This window comes from Aquarana catesbeiana, linkage group LG01, assembly GCF_042186555.1.
Source record: "Aquarana catesbeiana isolate 2022-GZ linkage group LG01, ASM4218655v1, whole genome shotgun sequence".
Lineage (NCBI taxonomy): Eukaryota > Metazoa > Chordata > Amphibia > Anura > Ranidae > Aquarana > Aquarana catesbeiana.
Window position 1 is genome coordinate 109,793,329 of NC_133324.1, and position 20,457 is coordinate 109,813,785.

The 20,457-nt window shown below is 41.9% G+C and overlaps 1 protein-coding gene across 2 annotated transcripts in view; it reads right to left on the bottom strand.

The window, feature by feature from the left end:
• Positions 1-20,457, bottom strand: part of IL6ST (interleukin 6 cytokine family signal transducer) — a 101,871-nt gene that overhangs the window by 34,448 nt on the left and 46,966 nt on the right. The window contains exons 4-8 of one of the 2 annotated variants that reach the window (XM_073622841.1): positions 19,655-19,775; positions 14,573-14,710; positions 12,933-13,093; positions 6,497-6,651; positions 2,933-3,092 (exon numbers count right to left, since the gene is read on the bottom strand). In XM_073622841.1, coding sequence (XP_073478942.1) covers positions 2,933-3,092; positions 6,497-6,651; positions 12,933-13,093; positions 14,573-14,710; positions 19,655-19,775 — 735 coding nt within the window. The remainder of the gene's footprint in view (positions 1-2,932; positions 3,093-6,496; positions 6,652-12,932; positions 13,094-14,572; positions 14,711-19,654; positions 19,776-20,457) is intronic. The other variant, XM_073622850.1, reaches the window with a different exon arrangement.

Sequence of the window (20,457 nt, forward strand, 5' to 3'; positions counted from 1 at the left end):
AGATTTCAGGTCAACAAAGGTGCTTATTAGCTAATTCTTGGAAGTTATAAGCTTACGTGTTCTGACAGGATCAGCCGGTATTGCTTTGCACTTATTGAACACTAATGCCACAGTGGTTTATTTACCGGACCAAAAGAAAACAAAAAAAAAAGAATAGTTAGGACTTACATACACTTTAGGCTAAATAGTACGGTCATGTTTCCCAACAATGCAGAATAAACCCAGGAATCTAGCTGTCAGCGATTGAGGCTACTATTAAAGCGGAGTTTCACCCAAAAGTGGATCTTCTGCTTTAAGCCGCAAGCTGTCACAGCCAGGTGCCCATAGCTGAGATGCCGCCAAGGGGGGACATGGGGAGAACACAGCTGGGGTGAGTACACCGCTGAATCGTGGGACAGGTGAGTGGCTGTTTATTAAAAGTCAGTAGCTACACTTTTTGTAGCTGTTGACTTTTAATAAACAAAACAATGACTGAAACTCCGCTTTAAGGCCTATTACAACTACTGAAAAGATATACAAAAACACTGCGCTCACTAATATGAAAAAAGAGAAAAAAGCAGCTACATACGTTGTGACAAAAACAATACAATAGAAAGTGAAAAAATGCAGCGCTGAGTGAATATTCAACAGAATTAACAAAGGTGAAATCAAGTCCATAAGTCTTTAAACTTGATGATTAATATTGTGGTGTAATAAATCATAAAGTCTAAAACCAAAAAAATGTAGAGTGATGAAGTGTCCAATTGTGTCAGAACACAGAAAGGGCCATTCATGGATGATGGGTATCCAAAAAGAACTGGCAGGGGTAATATAGATCCGTGGATGGAATCGACATCAATAATACTCAACATCAATGGATAAGAAAAGATGGGTACTCTTACCAAATCTGATGGACTCCCCTGTCAGCGACATGGAGTCAGCAAGGCAGTGAGTCCAACCGGGCAGATGGAGGGATATCCCGGACGATGGAGCTAGCAAGGTGGACTTGCTAACTCCAGGAGGTTCGGTTGAAGTCCACCTTGCCAGCTCCATCGTCCGGGATATCCCTCCATCTACCCAGTTGGGCTCACTGCCTTGCTGACTCCATGTCGCTGACAGGGAAGTCCATCAGATTTGGTAAGAGTACCCATCTTTTCTTATCCACTGATGTTGAGTATTATTGATGTCGATTCCATCCACGGATCTATATTACCCCTGCCAGTTCTTTTTGGATACCCATCATCCATGAATGGCCCTTTCTGTGTTCTGACACAATTGGACACTTCATCACTCCACATTTTTTTGGTTTTAGACTTTATGATTTATTACACCACAATATTAATCATCATAAAGACTTATGGACTTGATTTCACCTTTGTTAATTTTGTTGAATATTCACTCAGCGCTGCATTTTTTCACGTTCCTATTATTACTACTACTACTACAGGAGGTGGAGGCTTAAAATACAACTGGTATGGTCTGTAATAATCCTAAAAATATGCTGCCATCACATCCAAGGACTGGTAAGCTTCATTTTTATTCCTGGGTTTAGATATCCTTTAAGAGTCCGTTTCTGTACACACTTTCCTACTACGTTCTATAAGGTCATTTTAAATTAAAATAACCAAGGAAGACAAATACATGTAAATATAAACTTTAGTCTGATTCAACCATTCTTTCACACAGACCAAGAAAGGTAATTTCTACTGGGAATTGTTTATCTTGAGGGTTGTATTTTAATCTGTAAAGAGTAAGGAGCTCAATTTTTTCATAAACTGTGAAAAAAATAAACTGTACCAAAGCTGCATATCACACCAGCTGAACTGATTTACTATTTGGTATAGAAAATGATTGGAATTTTTTTCTTATTTACATGTAGATGGAAAGATGACACTGCTTTGCTTGATCTGCCTTTCCACTCATTAGAAAAGGAATATATTATGAGTTGGAAGAGTTTCATGGTTTACCATAAGCTATGGTTTATCACAATGCTTTTTTTTTTTTTTTTATTAATTTTTAGGGCAGGGGTGCCCAACCACCGGCCTGTGGGCAACATGTGGCCTGCAGAGCCCTCTGATATGTCCCACGACCTCCTGTTTGGGATGGCAGGTCAGCAAATTCCAGTTTGTGGGTTACCAACCCGCCATCCAAGAGCATCAGTATTGAGAATCGAGCCGGTGGTAGAGGAAGTATGCGGCTGTAATAAAGGGTGGAGCTGTTGCTTCCTGTATAGCGCCTGCTCCAAATGCAATCCCCCTGGGACAGCAACAGCCAGCGATACCTGTAGGATTCCTGAAGTGAAGATTGAGGTCAGTTTTTAATTAAAATCCTATAGCAATGGGCATATCAGTTCTTTGCACTAGTAAACTGATCCGCCGGGTTACCTGCTCTAAGCCATAGATTTCTGTTATTACCTGTGGGTTTGGTGCGCTATCTGAATGCAGGATATAATAGAACTCTATGGCAAAGTGCAGCTTACCTGCAGGAAAGCCACAGGTGCACTGCGTTGCACCCATGGTGTGGGTAAACCCCAGCGCATTAGTGTGAAAGACTTAGCCCCCTTTCACGCAATCGGTCCGATCGGGTGCCCGTCTGCTTTTCAGGTGGAACCTCTATTCACCTCTATGGACCAGCAGATGTTAACAGACGTGTCTGTTTACACCTGCCTACCTCCAATCTGTTCTTCTAAAAAGACAGAATGGCAACTGTCCCCTTCTGCCTGGGCTGATCGAAGGGCCCATAGGAGTAGAACGGGCTGTGTCCGTGTCTGTTCTGCATATGCACCCACTCGCTTCACTCACTGTGGCCTGTGACCAGTTACCAAATCGCTTAAGTGGCCCTCACTCTTCATAAGGTTGGGCACCCCTGCTTTAGAGGTTAAAAAGTATAAAAGATACATCTACAAGCACAAAATCCCTATAATATGCATACTTAAAAACTTATTTTAGCATACCAGACTCTGGGGTCATGGCTTCATACTCCTTACTCCAATCACTCCAGTATCCTTTATTGTTCTGCTGCTTACAGCGCAGAGAAAGGATATACTTTGTATAAGGTTGCAGATCTTGCAGTGTATACGAATTACGGGTTTTATCAATGTCATTTGGAGGTACCTAAAAAAGACAAAATCATATTTATTGTTAACTCATTCATGAACTTCAGTCTCTGTGAACAAAGTTTAATTTATTTTTCAAATCTGCTGCAAAATGTCAATGCAGTTATCCCCTTTACTTGAGCCTACAGTGCATCTGGAAAGTAACACAGCACTTCACTTTTTCCATATTCTGTTATGTTACAGCCTTATTCCAAAATGGATTGAATTATTTTCCTCAAAATTCTACAAACAATACACCATAACAACAATGTGAAAGAAGTACATACCGTAAGTATTCACAGCCTTTGCCATGACACTGAAAATTGAGCTCAGGTGCATCCTGTTTCCACTGATCATCTTTGAGATGTTTCTAGTTTTAGCGGCGTTTTACTGCTGTTTAAGCGGTGCTTTTTGGCCGCTAGTGGGGCGCCTTTAACCCCCTCTAGCGGTCAAAGGGTTAAAAGTGCCCCTGTTGCGGCGCTTCCGAAGCACTGCCCATTCATTTCAATGTGCAGGGGTGGTTTAGGAGCGCTGTGTACAGTGCTCCCAAACCGCCCCAAAGGTGCTGCTTGTAGGACTTTTTCTAATGTCCTGCATGCGCACCATCCCGGTGTGAAAGTATTCGGGTCTGCACACTGGGGAGGCATGGGAGATGGTTTTCAGGTGCTATTTTTAGCGCTAAAACGCCAGAAGAATGCCTCAGTGTGAAAGGGGTCTAAACAGTGCATGTCAGAGCACAAACCAAGCCATGAAGTCCAAGGAATTGTCTGTAGACCTCCAGGACAGGATTGCATCAAGGTACAGATATGGAGATAGGTACAGACAAAATTCTGCAGCATTGAAGGTCCCAATGAGCACAGTGGACCCCATCATCTTAAATGGAAGGAGTTTGGAACCACCAGGACTCTTCCTAGACCGGGCCATCTGGGCAAACTGAGCGATCGGTCTCAGTCAGGGAGGTGACCAAGAACCCGATGGTCACTGACAAATCTCCAGCATTTCTCTGTGGACAGAGGAGAACAATCATCTCTGCAGCACTCCACCAATCAGGCCTGTACGGCAGAGTGGCCAGACAGAAGCCACTCCTCTGTAAAAGGCACATGACAGCCAGTCTGGAATTTGCCAAAAGGCACCTGAAGGACTCTCAGACCATGAGAAACAAAATTCTCTGGTCTGATGAAACAAAGGTGAAACTATTTGGCCTAAATGGCAAGTGTCATGTCTGGAGAAACCAGGCACCGCTCATCACCTGGCCAATACCATCCCAACAGTAAAGCATGGTGGTGGCAGCATCATGCTGTGGGGATGTTTTTCAGCGGCAGGAACTGGGAGACTAGTCAGGATTGAGGAAAAGATGAATGCAGCAATGTACAGAGACATCCTTGATGAAAACCTGCACCAGAGTGCTCTGGATCTCAGACTGGGGTGAAGGTTTATCCTACAACAGGACAATGACCCTATGAACAAAGTCAAGAGGTTCTCCTCCTAGTGAGCAGATTGCATTCATATTTTTGCCATCCAAATGCATTATTTTACATTTTTCTACATTAAACATCATCATTTGCCATGTAGTTGCCCACCCCATTAATTTGTTCAGATCTTCTTGCAAGGTTTCCACATCCTGTGGCAAAGTTATTGCCCTGCTTAGCTTAGTATCATCCGCAAATAGGTCCTTTATGAATAAATTAATTAGGATTGGTCCCAGGACAGAACCCTGGGGGACCCCACTTTCCACCCCTGACCATTCCGAGTACTCCCCATTTATCACCACCCTCTGAACTTGCCCTTGTAGCCAGTTTTCAATCCATGTACTCACCGTATGGTCCATGGCAATGGACCTTACTTTGTACAGTAAACGTTTATGGGGAACTGTATCAAATGCTTTTGCAAAATTCAGATATACCACGTCTACGGGCCTTCCTTTATCTAGATGGCAACTCACCTAGACATAGAAGGTTAATAGATTGGTTCTTGCCAAACCATTCTTCATGAATCCATGCCGATTACTGCTAATGATAACATTGTCATTACTAAAATCTTGTATATATAGTCCCTTATCATCCCCTTCAAGAGCATGCATACAACAGATATTAGGCTAACTGGTTTGTAATTCCCAGGAATGTATCTTGACCCTTTTTTAAATATTGGTGCTACATTGACTCTTATCCAATCAGCTGGTACCATTCCAGTCAGTAGACTGTCAGTAAAAATTGGGAACAATGGTCTGGCAATTACTTGACTGAGTTCCTTAAGGACCCTCAGGTGCAAGGCATCTGGTCCCAGTGAACTATTAATGTTAAGTTTTTCAAGTCTATTTCTAATTCTACCCTCTGTTAGCCATGAGGGTGCTTCCTGTGATGTGTCATGAGGATAAATATTGCAGTTTTTGTTTCTGAAGCTCCCCGACTCCCTCATGAAGACTGAGGAGAAGAAATTCAATACCTTCGCCGTCTCCCCATCTTTTGTAACTAGATTCCCTTCATCATTCTTTATGGGACCAATATGGTCCGTCCTCCCTTTTTTACTGTTTATGTACTGAAAGAATTTCTTAGGATTATTTTTACTCTCCTCCGCTATGTGTCTTTCGTGTTCTATCTTAGCCGCCCTGATTGCATCCTTACATTTCTTGTTGCATTCTTTGTAAAGTTGGAAAAGTTATAGCGTCTACAAACTATGGGATAGATTTATGGACTTTAATTTTTTTACTAGTAATGGCAGCGATCAGAGATTTTTAGTGGGACTGTGACATTGCGGCAGACAAACCTGACCCTCAGTGACATCAATACAGTGATCAGTGCTAAAAAAATGCACTGTCACTGTACTGACACTGGCAGGGAAGGGGTTAACATCAGGGGAGATCAAAGGGTTAAATGTGTTCCCTGGGAGTGCTTTCTTACTGTGTGGGGGATGGTTGCACTGTAGGAAGATAAAGATCTGTGTTCCTGCTTAGCAGAAACACAAGATCTCTATCTTCCTTACTAGCAGAACGGCGATTTGCCTTGTTTACATAGGCAGACCACTGCTCTGCCTCTCTGAATGATTGCTGGTTTCCTGGTGGACAGCAGGTTCGCTGGACCTGCTGATTTGCTCCCGCACGGGCCCCAGACCCAGAATAAAAAAATCGGTACGTGATTTTGCGCTGAAGGACCACCCTGCTGCAGTATATGTACATGGGTCAGTCACACAGCTTAAGCGGTTAAGCGGTGTGAACAAGGTGTTCCGATGTCATAAGTGAAAATAAAATTAAATTAAAAAAAAAAAAAAGGATCCATCCACAGATTCAAGTAGTGCACAATCCTCCATATATTGAACTACAGCTCCCAACAAGCCCTGGACAGAGAAATAGAACTTCTGTTTCCAAAAACCTGTGGGGGAAACGATGGCCAGTGTACCGGAACACTTAAAACGTATCAGTAGAGTTACCTGCTCCCACTCTGTGCTGTCGTTCTTCCGGTATCTGAGGTTGTATTTGATAGAGAATAAAGATTCCTTTAAGGGATTCTTCCACTCAATCTTCAGAGCCTTCTGTAGCTGAGACAAGGAAACCACCTTTTCAATTTCCGGAGGATTGGGCTTCACTACACACACACACAAAATAAGAAAAAATAAAAAACAGAAATGAGATACACCATTAAAACAGTGCAAAAACAAAAATATATATATATTGCATGTTACAAAATTTACAACAAGATATGAAATAATTATACACTAGGGAGTGGTCTGTTACCATTTTCTAAAGTAGTGCCCACCAGTATATCAAAACCATTCGACACAGAGGCCCATGATGGAAGCAGGTGCTTAGAAGACACAATGTTTTTTTTACTGAAATCACTTTGGTTATGCCCTCTTTCACACAGACGATCCATTCAGGTCCGCCTGTCAGTTTTTTAGACGGACCTGAACAGACGCACCATAGACCTCTATGGAGCGTCGGATGTCAGCGGTGACATGTCTGCTGACATCCGACCCGCTCCGATATGAAAAAGTGTGACGGAGGAAAAACCTTTTCCATCCGTCTGCGGATCGGGTGATGACGGACTCTACGGTCCGTCTTCATCCGATCCCCCATAGGGGAGAGCGGCGCTCCGACAGGTCTGTCCCTGCACAGTGTGCAGAGACAGACCTGTCATCTTCCTGCTCAGCTGGGATCGATGAAGTGATCGTACACGGACACGTTTGTGTGAAGGAGCCCTTAGACTCAGAAACAGGGAGCATTTATTGGGCTAATGCACAGCAGCAGGCACAGGACATTATGCAGCAGCTGATCAAGACAGTGCAGCCAGAGGCCAACAGATAATCCCCTTTCAGTTTCCAGCCCCTGTATGGCTTCTCACGAATACTGGACTCATTTTATTTAAGCCTCACGCACAATGGACATTTTTACAGCCACTTCTAGGGGCATCTAGCGTTTTTTTTTTTTTTTCCCTACCTCTAAACGCCCCCCAATGTTAGCCTAGGTGTCCATGCACACATAGGCTTTTAGCCGGGTTTAGGGGCCGGAGCTTTTAGAGGCTGTTAGAGGCAGGAAAAAAAAAAACTCACTGCCAGTGCTATCAGGAGCAGCAGAGTTAAGGCAGAAAAAAAATAAAATAAAAATAATCAACGACACTTAAAGCTGCTAAACATGTTTGTTTGAGCATTAATTCATTTCAGTGGCCAGAAAAAAATGTATTCTGCCCTATGAAATGAATTAACGGCAATAAGCTTGATTTTGCAAAAGCGTTCGATACAGTTCCGCACACACGGCTCATGTGTAAGCTAAAGTCTACAGGGTTGGAAATATCAGTTTGTAAATGGATAGAAAACTGGCTAAAAGACAGAATTCAGAGAGTTGTGGTTAATGATTCTTACTCTGAATGGTCTAAGGTTATCAGTGGTGTACCCCAAGGTTCAGTGCTGGGACCCTTACTCTTTAATATCTTTATAAATGATATTGGGTCTGGGATCAAAAGTAACATTTCTGTCTTTGCAGATGACACTAAGCTATGCAGTGGAATAACGTCCTTACAGAATGTCTCCAATTTACAAGCCGACCTCAATGCACTGTCTAATTGGGCGACTATGTGGCAGATGAGGTTTAATGTTGAGAAATGTAAAGTTATGCACTTGGGGGCTAAGAATATGCATGCATCATACATTCTAGGGGGAGTACAACTGGGGGAATCCGTAGTGGAGAAGGATCTGGGGGTTTTGGTAGATCATAAGCTCAATAATAGCATGCAATGCCAAGCTGCGGTTTCCAAAGCGAGCAAAGTTCTTTCTTGTATTAAGAGAGGTATGGACTCCAGAGAGAGAGATATCATTTTGCCCCTGTTCAAATCATTAGTAAGACCTCATCTGGAATATGCCGTTCAGTTTTGGGCACCAGTTCTCAAAAAGGATATCGGGGAACTGGAGAAAGTGCAGAGAAGGGCAACCAAACTGATAAGAGGCATGGGGGAGCTCAGCTATGAGGAAAGATTAGAGGAACTGAATTTGTTCACTCTTGAGAAGAGGAGAATAAGGGGGGATATGATCAACATGTTTAAATATATAAGGGGTCCATATAGTGAACTTGGTGTTGAGTTATTCACTTTACGGTCAACACAGAGGACAAGGGGGCACTCTTTACGACTGGAGGAAAAGAGATTTCATCTCCAAATACGGAAAGGTTTCTTCACAGTAAGAGCTGTGAAAATGTGGAATAGACTCCCTCCAGAGGTGGTTCTGGCCAGCTCAGTAGATTGCTTTAAGAAAGGCCTGGATACTTTCCTAAATGTACATAATATAACTGGGTACTGACATTTATAGGTAAAGTTGATCCAGGGATAATCCGATTGCCTCTCTGGGATCAGGAAGGAATTTTTTCCCCTGCTGTAGCAAATTGGAGCATGCTCTGCTGGGGTTTTTTGCCTTCCTCTGGATCAACTGTGGGTATAGTATTGGGTATATTGTTTTTTTGTTTTTTTTGTTTTTTTATGGTTGGACTGGATGGACTTGTGTCTTTTTTCAACCTGACTAACTATGTAACTATGTAACTTGATGCCTGTAAAAGCTCCTAAAAGCTTGTAAAGGCTTTAAACACTTTTACAACCGTCAGTCATATTTTCTGCAAAAATGCTGCTGGCCTCTAGGAGAGTTTAAAAAAAAATATGTCCTGTGTGCATGAGGCCTAAAAGCAAAAAAAAAAAAAAAAAAACACACAAACAAAAAAAAAAACCTAGCAGTATTAAAGTAATGACAAACAATATTAAATCAAACTATTGAGTCCATAACAGTCCAACTGTGAATAAATCTCTCCTGTGACCTTGATTAAACATAAGCATGCAGATACGATCATCTCTTGAATTGTGATAACAAATAATAAGCCCCATCCATCCGTAGGCAGATTGTTCATACACCCAAACATGAAAGGAATTCCACCACCATTTAACACCTGTAGCAGAGGCATCTTACCAGATGAGATGGACCATAAAGTTAAATGGTCAAACAGGCTTTGGTTATACATTCTTCCAATGGCTCCCAGTGCAGGGACAAGCATCACACCTCCGCTTGTAAGGATAAACGCCAAAGAAAAAAAAAAAAAAAAAAAACAACACAACATACAAAAATAGATGCAATAGTAATAAGGTACAATCACACTTGATAAACCGTGTAAAATCACCGCCTCACACCAAGGTAGTAGCAGGCTGATGGTTTTTTGCAAAAAAACAAAAAACAAAAAAACACCACGCTGGCTACGAACGGCAATATTGTGTCATCACGTACAAGCTGCAGTCTGGTTGTAGCCAGGTCGCGGCTTGTACGTGATGACATTGCGCCTTATTGCCGGTTGTAGCAGGGTCACGGCTTGTACATGACGACATCATGCACTATTGCCTGTTGTAGCCGGGTTGCAGCTTATACATGACATCACACACTATTACCGGTCATAGCCGGGTCGCAGTTTGTATGGGACATCAGGCACTACTGCCGGTCATAGTCATAGTTTTTTTCCTGCTAAACCATCAGCCTGCTACTGCTTTGGTGTGAGGCGGTGATTTCACACGGTTTATCATCAAGTGTGATTGTACCATATAACTATTGCATCTTTTTTATTAAATAAAAGGCTTGAGTTTTTAATGTACTTTCACGATGCAAGTATATTTGGTTCTTTGGCGTTTATCTTCACAAGCGGAGGTGTGATGCTTGTCACTGCACTGGGAACCCTTGGAGATACATTTTCCCATTTATACCTTTATGGGCCATCTCATTTGGGAAGAGGCCTCTACTACAGGTGTTATATGGTGGTGGAATTGCTTTCACGTTTGAGTGCCTGCACAATCTGCCTACGGAGGGATGTGGCTTTTTATTGGTTATCACACTTCAAGAAGTGATTGTATCTGCACATTTATGTTTGACCAGGGTCACAAGAGAAGATTTATTCACATTTGGACTGTTATGGACTCACATGTTTAATTTAACATGGTTTGTCATTATTTTAATGCCGCTTTTTTTTTTTTTTGTATTCCACAATTTGTATCACAATTGTACAGTGGCTGTTTTGCACATATTTACTAATTGTGTGGTCTAGCGTGGGCATTTTTGTTTTTTATTCGTTTTATAATTTACTTGGGTAATCACTTACATTGCCCCTGTCCTAAAGTATATGGATAGCCAATCCCCAGGGAAAGGGAAAAATGTCCCACTGTAATGGTAAAATGATAGTTTAGATTTAGGGGGCCGCAAAAGGCAGTTTTAATTACCTGACCCTCCACTCCCACAGGCTCCCTCCAGGCTGTTGGAGAGATCCCCCAAGCCTCTTCCACCCTGTACTTCAGCAGTTGAAGGTGCTTGGACGTCTTCACTTACATTGCAGTGCCCATAGCCCTGCATTGCACAGGAGGACGTCAAGGAACAGTCCACCACCAGAGCATACAGAAGATTAGAGTGCTAGCTGCCTGAGAAGCAGAGGTTCAGGTAAGTAAAACTGCCTTTTGAGCCCCCTTAAACCTAAACAAGCATTTAACCCTTGCAGTATAGGGGTAGCCCCACTGCAAAAGAGCAGCTTTTCTTTCCCCTGGGATGGGCTTTAAAAAGTCAACTCACAAATGCATTACGCTCAGGGCATTTACAATGACAGAGTATTATTTGATGTATTTTATGATCAAAGAGGTATTTTTAAATGAAACAATCTATGCACTCTGGCATGAAATCGTTCGCAATTATGGCCCACATATTATAGGTGTAGCAAAGTCCCGGGCCTCTCTAGGCCCAAATGGTGACCTCAAGAATTAGGGATAGCTGAAATCCTTCTGTGTAGAGTGGGTTACGCAGCACGGTGGGTGTAATGCAAGGTGGATTGATGGGCACCAGACACTTCTTGAATGCAAAGAGATTTATTGTCTCTTAAATAGAACTGTGGGAGAGAGAGGGTTGGGGCCAGGACACCCTTAAGTAGATGCAATGTTAATTGGCAGACTCCGAGACTTCTATAGGCAGACAGCCATGCAGGCAAAGGTATCCAGCCAGACACCATATTTGCATGAGTAGGAACACTGTCTCCTATGGCAACAGTCTTGTAACAGTTTCTAACAAAGGTTGCAATAAACTATTTCACTTCTTCTACAATCTCTTATTGTAGAACTTCACTCCACTGAGCTGCTAGTCTTTCACTGGACTTCCTGATCCACTGGATCCAATCTAGCACTCAGCATCTTCCTCAAGCGTCACCCCCACTTTACTGCTAGGTCCATGGCTTGGCACTCACAGATACTCCTCAAGCTTCACCCTTGCTGACACATCAGGTCCCTGGCTTGGCACTCCACAAGCGTCATCTCGTCATCTGACTTGGCATTTGCTGATGCTTTCCCACTTCTTCATCATCCCCAGTTAGCGAGACGTCTGCTCTGGGAATGGCCTCAGCTTACTCACAGTGGGCTACGGTAACAAGGTGGATGGTCCCTTAGTGGCGTCAGTTTCCCCGGCCGGTGAAACTGTTACTCTTGGTTGGACTACAAGACAGCAGTCCCAACCCTGCACTACTCATGGATAGGCCCTCAGATAGCCTAGCAGCCAGATGTCCCCGGGATAGGCCTTAGGTTTCTGGCCTAGCAGCTCGGGGCAATACAACACACGTCCACCCAGACAGCCATCCAGGTGGCACAGAACCTGGATCACCCGACTCCTCCCAAAGGTCACGGGACCCAAGAAAATCCCTGCCCATTGACTGAGACACCCCATTCATTCCTAATTTTGTCCTTGCAATGCTCTCATCTTATCTAATGTCACCAGATACCCGGCCATCTAGTGACAGAAGTGCAGCAATTCCAGAATTAGGGTGAAATCAACTGACCTAACAACTGGCCAAGGCACCCATCACTTGACAAATAAATTTAAGAGCAACCCTGCCTAAACATCAGGGTGCTACATACGATTCATTTGTGTGGCATTTGTAGTATAAGGCAGCCCAAGCAGGTTAAAAGAAAAAAAAAAAAAAAAAGAAGAAAATACACTCAATGTGGAATGGGGTATCTTCCCCACTGAGCAAGGGTGCCGCTGTCAAAATACACTGATCAGCATTGCAGGCTATAGCCTGCCGCACTGATTAAGGGAATATTAAGCGAATATCTAACTAGGTGGTTGTGTAGAATTCGATCTGTAGATCAACTTCTATATGATCACAATGCCCATATATGGATCAAACTTTGTCTGTTCTGTGCTGAACTGGATGAATTTTGATCCATGTATAGCCAGTTTATAAGGTAAAACACAAACACTATCATGCAAAATTGTTTGCTTCAGAATGCAATAATTGGGCAGTTTTTTGAGATGTCACTAAGCAGAGCAAAAAAAAAAAAAAAATTAGCAGTTAACAGTTAAAAAAAAAAATAATATTTACAAATGTCAATAATATCGAGTCTAAGCTCATCGGATTCAGCCGTCCCAAGACCATTTGTGGCTACCACCTGGAATGTGGTATCAATAAACAACTGAAAATCTGGAAAGTACAACGTGCAAGTTTCATTATTTGATTTGCACTCAGGCCGTTTATCTTCTTTCCTAAAGAAAAAAAAAAAAAAAAAAGGATAAAAAAAATGTTACAGGGTACTGCATTGCCTTCTGAACAAGCATATCATTTTTTTTATTATCATGGATCGACATAACCTGGGTGAAGATCTCTGCAGTGAGAATCAGCACTCATGTCACTGTTTCCTGAAGCACAACTCCAGTCGCTGCATTTGTCTTTAGATTTATAGTTAGAGTGGGGAAGGCTTAGAACCTCAGACATCTGTTTATTACTACAGATTGTGGAACACACAGGACTGATGGAGTCGTCGCTGTGGTGGTAGAGGTCACTCATCAGACTTATTACCAAAAGGCAGTAAGTGGATACATCTCTATCACTTTTAATAAATGATACCAGAAGGTTTGAGGAATGATGTCCACTTCTTCAGGACTCTAAAACGTATTCCAACATTACAAATCTCACCTGAGAACATCCAAGGCTCTTTAGTGACTTTTGGAAAACAGCCATCTCCCTGCAACTCATATCCTGTCAAACATCAGATCCCAAAACGTCACTCTGTGCACTGTCCTATGTTTTGTTTATAGCTTATTTACTTGGTTGTGAAAGTATCTGTTAACCAGATGATCCACTATACTATAGTATAATAGCTAAAGAGGCCAGACCAATGAATAAGGTCAGAGGTTTTTTATGACTGAAATGAAAAATAAACATATACACAAGACTGTATATTATGGGCTTTTATTGCTGCCTTGGCCTCTTTTGGCAGATTTAAACTTTAAACTCCATTTCCATTACAGAAAAAATGTGAGGAAAATCTCCCTATAGGGACAACAGTGTAAAAAAAAACAAAAAAAAACAAAAAAACAAAACAAAAAAAAAAACCCTGACAGAGGCTCCAACTCTACCACTTTCTAATAAGACAAACATGCTGTGGTCTATATCCTCGGTGAAGGTACTTCTTTCCTTTCTTCATAACTACACAAGAATTGATAATGATAATTGGAAATGTCCCCAATGGTAAAGCATATAGTGATAAAAAAAATGACCGAGGTTCTAACCTTTCACCACCCTATCCAGAAATAAACAAGAAAATCCTGAACACAAAGGGGAAATAACCAATAGCCATGGTAATCCAATTTTTGGCATTTGCTGAGCCCTGGTTATAATAATGCGCCCATATTTTTTGTACTGTTTTTATTAAAATCTTTCGTAGATTCAGGTGGCAAGCACTTTACAAGATTTGGGTCCGTCTGCTTGGCATGGGCACAACATAAGCACATCCCACTTTCCCTTTTTGTTTTTTTCTCCAGTTAACATATATGACAGCATGCAACGAGGAGTGAGATTCTATTAGAGCGGGAGGTGTGTGACCACAAGGGGGAGCAGTGTATACAACATGATAAGGGTTCTCACCACCAGAGTCCAAAAGAAATACAAGATACAGTACATGGTGCAATTCCTTCGCTTTTGGGGTTATTTAGAATAAAGTTTATACTGAGGGATCCCCTTACCTGTACCCTGAGAGTATCTGTTTTTTGGGATAGTCATTTTTGGAGAGAGTTGAGCTTCTCCCCCTTGCCCTAGCAGCAGGGTAGCTATTAAGCTTGTATTGCATCAATTCAGGGCTATAGTCTTCATCCATTCCCTTCCTATTGCAGTGCAGGAAAGACAAGCAGACACAAAAGGAGAAGACAGCCAAGGAGGTTAGACAAGCTGGAGAAAAAGGATGAAAACACTGATTACAGGTAAAGGAGAACTCTGCACAAGGATTGCATAAAAAGCGGCAGAAAGCCCATTGGCAATACTTCCCCATAGCGGTTGTGTCATAACACCTCTTACAAAGAATGACACCTTCTTGCTGGATTCCACAATCACCATCAGGCGCAACCTTTTGCGCTTTTAACGTGGCACATTTTCGTTTTAGCTTCTAAAAATGTAAGTGTCACTGCATCACCTCTAAAATGAATTTTCATTGGCCTTATCCATCTAACCCACCGACACCTCAAGATTATGGTTTTACATAAACATTCTAATGAATGGAAATACAATAAAAAGGAAAAGTGTACTCTTATCAGTATTTTATATATACAGGTAAAAAGATAGCAACTGATGTAAATATCCTTATCAATATACGTTTCTGTATAGACATACATTATATACATACATGGGAGGAGCAATATTTTCTAATTACATACATAGGTTCTGCTGCTTGCTTTTCCAGTACTACGCAATAGTTTTGCATTACTGCTTCTTCTCACAATACAAGCCTATGAGTCAGCTGACGCACTGAAAGCAATGCATTGTCTGAATGGCCAATATCACATCTCAACAATTGGTAAGCAGAATAACTGTAATAGCTCATCTATCCAGCCTTGTGACTAATCTACCAATCTCTACATTTAACGCAATAAGCAAAATCTAAAAGTGCACGCATTGAGAAAATATGAAAAAGTCACATAAGAGGTTACTTTAACCACTTGTCCTCTTTATAAAACTATATAAGCTACAGCAGCCAGGACTGTGTTTATTGCTGTCAAGTCGACTAGTGCAGGTAAATCAGGGGACTTGATCACTTCAACACTACCCTTAAAAAAAACGGTACCCTCCACCCAATCCTGCCATAAATCACAGGTTTCGATCCCCTCCTGCAGGCCCAGGACAGGCATAGTTGAAGACACTGGGGAAGAAGCTGATCAAGCACAATATGTGTTTGACAGGCTTCACTGGGGTCCATAGATAAAACTGAAGCAATACATATAACACACACAATTTTTTTTTTTTTTTAATTTTAAAACCCCTACCCCATGTACAAAAAACTGATGGCAGTAAAAAAAAAAAAAAAAAAAAAAAAATAATAATCATAATTTCCTCCACTTTTCCTGTCATAACCACTGCAGAAGAGACGTTAAAGAAGTTGTAAAGGCAGGTTTTTTTTTATCTTAATGCATTCTATGCATTAAGATAAAAAACCTTCTGTGTGTAGAAGCTCCCCAATTACCTACCTGAACTCCTCTCTCCAGCGATGTCCACGATCCTCTCACCCATCCAGTACACTCCTCCTGATTGGCAGAGACAAAGCAGCGGCGCAACTGGCTGCTGCGGCTGTCAAAGTCAGTAAGCCAATCAGGGGAGAGGGGGCGGGGCCAGGCTCCATGTCTGATTGGGTACACAGAGCTCTGACTTGGCCTGGGTGACCCCTGTAGCAAGCTGCTGGCGGAGGGGCACTCAAAGGAGGGAGGGGCCAGGAGCAGCAAAAAGGGACCTGAGAAGAGGAGGATCCGGGCTCCTCTGTGCAAAACCAACTGCACAGAGGAGGTAAGTATAACAAGTTTGTTATTAAAAAAAAAAACGAAAGACCTTCTTACCGATCTTAGGACCGCGTTTAGTGACTTTCTTTAATGCACTCGGAACCACCACCAACTTCCCCAAAGAGATGCTCAAAGCCCATATATCTTTAATTCACAAGGAGGGGAAAGACCCGGGTTTGTGTGGTAGCTATAGACCCATTTCCCTTTTAAATGTAGACCTCAAATTGTTTTCGAAAATTATCGCATCCAGATTAGCTCAACACCTCCATTCCCTAATCCATCTTGACCAAGTCGGTTTTATTCCCGCCAGAGAAGCCAGGGATAATATTATCAAAGTCCTCAACCTTATACAAGTAGCTAAAGTTAATAAGATCCCTAGCGTATTTCTTAGTACAGACTCAGAAAAGGCCTTTGACAGGGTCAATTGGGCATATATGTTTTCAGTCCTACGACATATTGGCCTAGGAGACAGGATGATGCAATGGATTGGCAACATATATTCACACCCATCTGCCCAGGTGAAAGTCAATGGAGTATTTTCCAACCCCTTCACCATCAGAAACGGTACCAGACAGGGCTGCCCTTTATCTCCCCTTCTTTTTGCCCTCTCCCAAGAACCCTTCCTATGTAAGGTCAGAGCAAATCCAGATATTACCGGCCTTCATATAGGCAACACCCACTGTAAAATATCTGCCTATGCGGACGACCTTTTATTCTCATTGACAAACCCAAGAATCTCCCTCCCAAACCTTATGCGGGAATTTAAAATCTTTGGGGCGATTTCACACCTAAAGATCAATTTTACTAAATCCGAGGCGATGGGTATAGAGATCTCTTCCCATACCCTACTGGACTTCCAATCCAATTTCCACTTTAGGTGGACTGAGACTGCACTGAATTACTTGGGTACCAAAATTCCTCCTGATATCTCACGGACGTTTGAACTAAATTTCCCTCCATTATTGACAAAGGCTCGAGCCCTATTAGACAAATGGCATACTGGCTACCACTCCTGGTTTGGGAGATGTAACCTCGTAAAAATGAGTATACTACCGAAATGTATTTACCTGCTCCAAGCCCTACCTATACACATCCCACCCCTTTTCTTCAAACAGGTACACGCGTTGTTCACCAGATTTGTGTGGGCACATAAAAAGCCCCGACTATGTCGGACACAGATGACCCTCCCCAAACAATACGGAGGTCTAGCATTACCCGACATACGATCATACTATTTGGCATCACACCTAGGACGTATTCTAGATTGGAGAAGAAATAAACAAAACAAACTCTGGGTACAACTTGAACAATCACAATCTCATATCCCATTAGGAGGAGCATTGTGGTGTTATAGTGACCTTCCACATGAGCTGAAATCTCACCCAATTATTGGGACCACTCTGAAAAATAGCTCCCAAGTTGCTTTCCACAAGTCCCTAACATCCAAAAACTCTCCTCTCTTCCCCATACTGGGTAACCCTAAATTTATCCCAGGCCTATGCCCGACAGAATTTATCTCTCTCAGGGAATCAGGCAGCGAACACGCAGCTCGGTTTGTTCTGGCAGGAAAGTGGCCATCTATCTCAGATCTATGCAATCCATCAGGGAATTACCGCCTTCCTTTCTGGAAGGCTGTTCAATTACATCATTTTCTACATTCTCTCCCTGACCCGCAGGACTTCGCCAAGGAACAAACTTCATTTGAGTCTCTATGTGCGGAAGATACTCCGCTGGCACACATACTGTCTCAAACGTATTCAATGCTTGTCTCACCTACGACATACCCACAATTACACTGCTTGTCCAGCTGGGAGAAGGACCTACACTGTACATTTTCTTCTACACAAAGACAACGAATCATTTCCCTCTCCCTTAAATCCTCGCTTTGCACTAAATTGCAAGAGACCAATTTCAAAATTCTCACCCGATGGTATCTGACTCCCTCTAGACTTAAGAAATGTTTCCCGTCTACCTCTGGGCGGTGCTGGCGTTGTATGGTGGTAGAGGGAACTCTGATTCATATCTTTTGGTCCTGTCCCAAGTTGAGGGAATTCTGGGATGAGGTTAGACGGATCACCCAAAAGTTTACTGACTATGCTCTCCAAGATGACCCAGCATTCTGGTTACTGCACCTCTCCCCGATTCCCATTAAGTCATACAAAAAATCCTTAATACGCCATCTAATTAATGCAGCAAAGGGATGTATCCCCATATTGTGGAAGAAAGGCGCCCCACCGACCATATCATTATGGCTAAAGAGAGTCGAAGAAATTAAGAGAATGGAGGATCTGATCTTTACAGCACAGCACAAACAAGTGGCATATAAGAAGACATGGGATATTTGGAACCTATATATTTATTCAGATGAGGGGCAGCGACTACTGGGAGCCTAATTTAATCTCAGATAATCATTAGAGTGGCACACTTGCTGTACTGCATCAGACTTGCAGGCTTAGCTACCGCCATGTCTTTCCTCCCTCCCCATATCTGTTTCTATAGCCTTCCCCCTCGCTGCTTCTCATCCCTTCTTCCACCCCCCCTCTCTCTTTTTCTTATTCCTAACCCCCCCCCCTTCCTTTTCTATGACTGTTTTTATAATATCTTGTTTTTTGTCTTGTGTCTTATGCTTTTATTTTTAAGAATAGTGGAAAATGTTAAGGGGAGGATCACCCCAACAACAGGATTCTGAATTGGAACCATTACTTACCTCTACAGTAGACCTCATCAGATATTAATGATAATTCTGTAATCTAAACATACCTATGCAGAAAATCAATGTAGAGTTAACTCATTGTATCTGTATATGTTAATGTAACTTGATTTGAATTATTGCCAAATGTCTGTATCTTGGGGTCCTCACCCTTGTTTGGAGTGGAATAAACTTTTTTTTTTTTTTTTTTTTTTTTTTTTTTCAAATATAAAAGGACGAAAAACAAGCCTTTACAATCACTTTAATGATGGTGCTGGCTCTACCTACAGCCTCTGTGGATGAAGGGCTCATCCAAGTGACCCGCAATGCTCAAACCAAGGTTTCAACCAGACAAAAGGGGCTACACAAAGCAAGCTGTCCTTCTCTGCTATCTTTTTAAAGTAACCTACAGAGCTCTGGGAGTCTTTCATATTAAATGTGTTGAAAAACAAAGGTTGTATATAGTATGCTATAAAAAACAAAATAAAACTGACATAACTATTAAAGAAGATTGCATTTTAAAATACACAATAAAATGGGTTGTATGTGCTACTGAGTCAGGACAGTACAAAAAAAAAAAAAAAAAAAAAAATTACCATGACTGCTTCAGGATGTATGTGGTGGGGATCTTCGTTGGTCTCCCAGGTCTCCAAGTGCATGTCAGCCTTTCCCTATTATAACATATGCATGACAGGTTCTCAGGCTTTTCAGGAGGAACTGCAATATTAAGGAAAAAAATACAGTTAAAACTGTGTTCTATGCAAAGAAGCATAAGATTTTTAATAGTTCTCCCTTGCGAGTAAAGGTAAGAGTCTCCTATCAGGCCAAACTCAATGTTCATAACTTATCCTACAAATTAGTATCCTTCTTAAAACCCTTCTTGGATAAGATGACTTTTACCATACACATAAGCCCTGCTATTCCTCAGTGGCTCTTTCCATCCCCCCCCCCACCTCATTTTATTCAGAACTCCTAATTTTTTTTAGCAGCTCCTTCCTTCTCCATTTCCCCTCCCTATGACCTCCTTTATACTTCTACCCTTCACCTCCTTTTCACTACAAATTTGGAAAACTGAGATATAGTCTGTGGGATCCCAAACTCTTATCCAAGTGGTCTCACATACTGTTATTGCACATTTGAGGTCTCTCTAGTGTTCTTTAATATAATAGCCTGTATTATTTTCCAACAGTTATTAAGCAAACTATTAATTACCGTGTACATCAAACTGTACAATTCTCAACAAATAATCGGTAAAACATTTTTTATTATGTAGTATACATTTTTAACCATTCATTTTTCAAATTGGGGGGGGGGGGGTTGATTCCCTTTAAAGCTGAATTCCAGGTATGCTTTTTATTTTTTTGCATAGTTATAATGGCCCAGCTTAGATCAATGTGGG